The sequence below is a fragment of the Laccaria bicolor genome, genomic scaffold (genome assembly GCF_000143565.1).
Source record: "Laccaria bicolor S238N-H82 LACBIscaffold_14 genomic scaffold, whole genome shotgun sequence".
NCBI lineage: Eukaryota > Fungi > Basidiomycota > Agaricomycetes > Agaricales > Hydnangiaceae > Laccaria > Laccaria bicolor.
This window is the reverse complement of record NW_001889885.1, coordinates 496,039-497,565: the sequence shown is the minus strand read 5'-3', so window position 1 is coordinate 497,565 and position 1,527 is coordinate 496,039. Positions and strand designations below refer to the sequence as shown.

Genomic DNA, 1,527 nt, shown 5'->3' with positions numbered 1-1,527 from the left:
AGCTGTACGTTCATGATCTGCATAATAAATAGTTCACAGTTGTTACAGTATCCAGAAAGCAACTGAACATTTTTAAAGACCTCTGTGCCTTTGATCAAAGTCACTCTTGGAATATGGCGTGTTTGTGTACTCTGTTTTAAAAAACATCATCCACAGCCTGCACTAAAACAGACAGATGAGTTTGAGCAAATCAACAGTGCTGGTTGAATAGAACTGTGTGATATATGTTGCAAAGTACCAGTGTATTTTTGTTTATTGTTATATGGGTAAAGGCCCAATAAATGTGAGAATTCAACAAGTTTCACAGCCAATGATGAAACATTACTCTGTCTGGCAGTTGCATTTTTAAACATGGATAGCTCATTTTCTGAGAATAGAGTGTCTGCATCATTGTCGCCAAGTTGTTCAATAATTGCACATGCTAGACATTTAATCCATGATGTTGCCTTAGATCCAGGACTTTGTTTGAAATGAAGAGAGAGAAGCTCTGTATTGTTGGTCATTGACAGCAACATCATCATAACTGTTGGCAGAGATATTTTATCTCCAAAGTTGTTGATAATGAATTCACTAAAGTCTTGAAAGCCTATGTCTGGGAAAGGAGTAGACTGTGGGCTTGCTAAGGCATGTGGAATCAAGAATTCCATCCACAAAAGCAGAGATAACTGAGAACTAAATGCAGTGCAAGCAATCATAAAGACCAAACTACTCAAGTTGCCAGCAAGACCATCCAGATAATAGCAAAGAACAAGCAGGACCAAAAGATTCAAACTACTGTACAAAAGAAATTCATGAGATATAACCAGATGATAGTACAAATATTTGAGCTGTCAAAGTTAGCATACTTACTCAAGTGGCCACCTTCTTAGCAGATCCAGCAGGCTTCTTCAAGGTAGACGATTTCTTTGATGTGCCTGCAGATGCCTCCTTTGCTGCACCTTTCTTCAGCTTGATCAATGATCCTCCATTCTGCACCCATGCAAGCAACTCTGCAAAATGATACGCCTTCATCTTCACCCCAAACAACTCTTCAGTCTCCATACTGTCCTCATCATTACTCAACCATTTTACCATTTCTGGATACTCTGTGATGTGAGGAAAAATCTTGGTCCAATAATCATGCCAGGTCGATTTGCTGATGAAGAGGTTCGGAATCTCTCTACCGACAGGCAGTCTAAGCTCTGCAGGCCAAGTTCCATCCTTCTGCATCTTCTTGAATTTCTTCTCAGCCTCAAGAAGAGCAAGATAGCGAGTGTAATGCTCCTGAAGTTTAAGTGCATTACCAGTGCGATGCAAAGCCACTGGAATCTCAAGAGCGTCAGCCATTGCAGTCTGCTCTTGGGTAAAGTGAACCCAAACACCCTGAGGTGGGCCAGCGACAACTGGAACAGATTGGCTAGTAGTAGCAGCAGCAGGTTGGCTAGTAGTAGCAGCAGCAGCAACAGGAAGACCAGGACTAGCAGCTGAGGCAACAACAATAGTAGATGAGAGACTCAGTAAAGTGAAGTTGCTCTGTGGTATCATTGA

General features: G+C 41.5%; 1 protein-coding gene across 1 annotated transcript in view; it reads right to left on the bottom strand.

Annotated features, from left to right (window-relative positions):
- Positions 1 to 849: 849 nt before the first annotated feature.
- The window catches only part of LACBIDRAFT_327880 (uncharacterized protein), a gene marked incomplete at both ends in the record, with an annotated part of 2,622 nt that continues 1,944 nt past the window's right edge, over positions 850 to 1,527 (bottom strand). The window contains one exon of the mRNA XM_001881760.1: positions 850 to 1,463. Within this exon, the coding sequence (XP_001881795.1) occupies positions 850 to 1,463 (614 nt within the window). The remainder of the gene's footprint in view (positions 1,464 to 1,527) is intronic.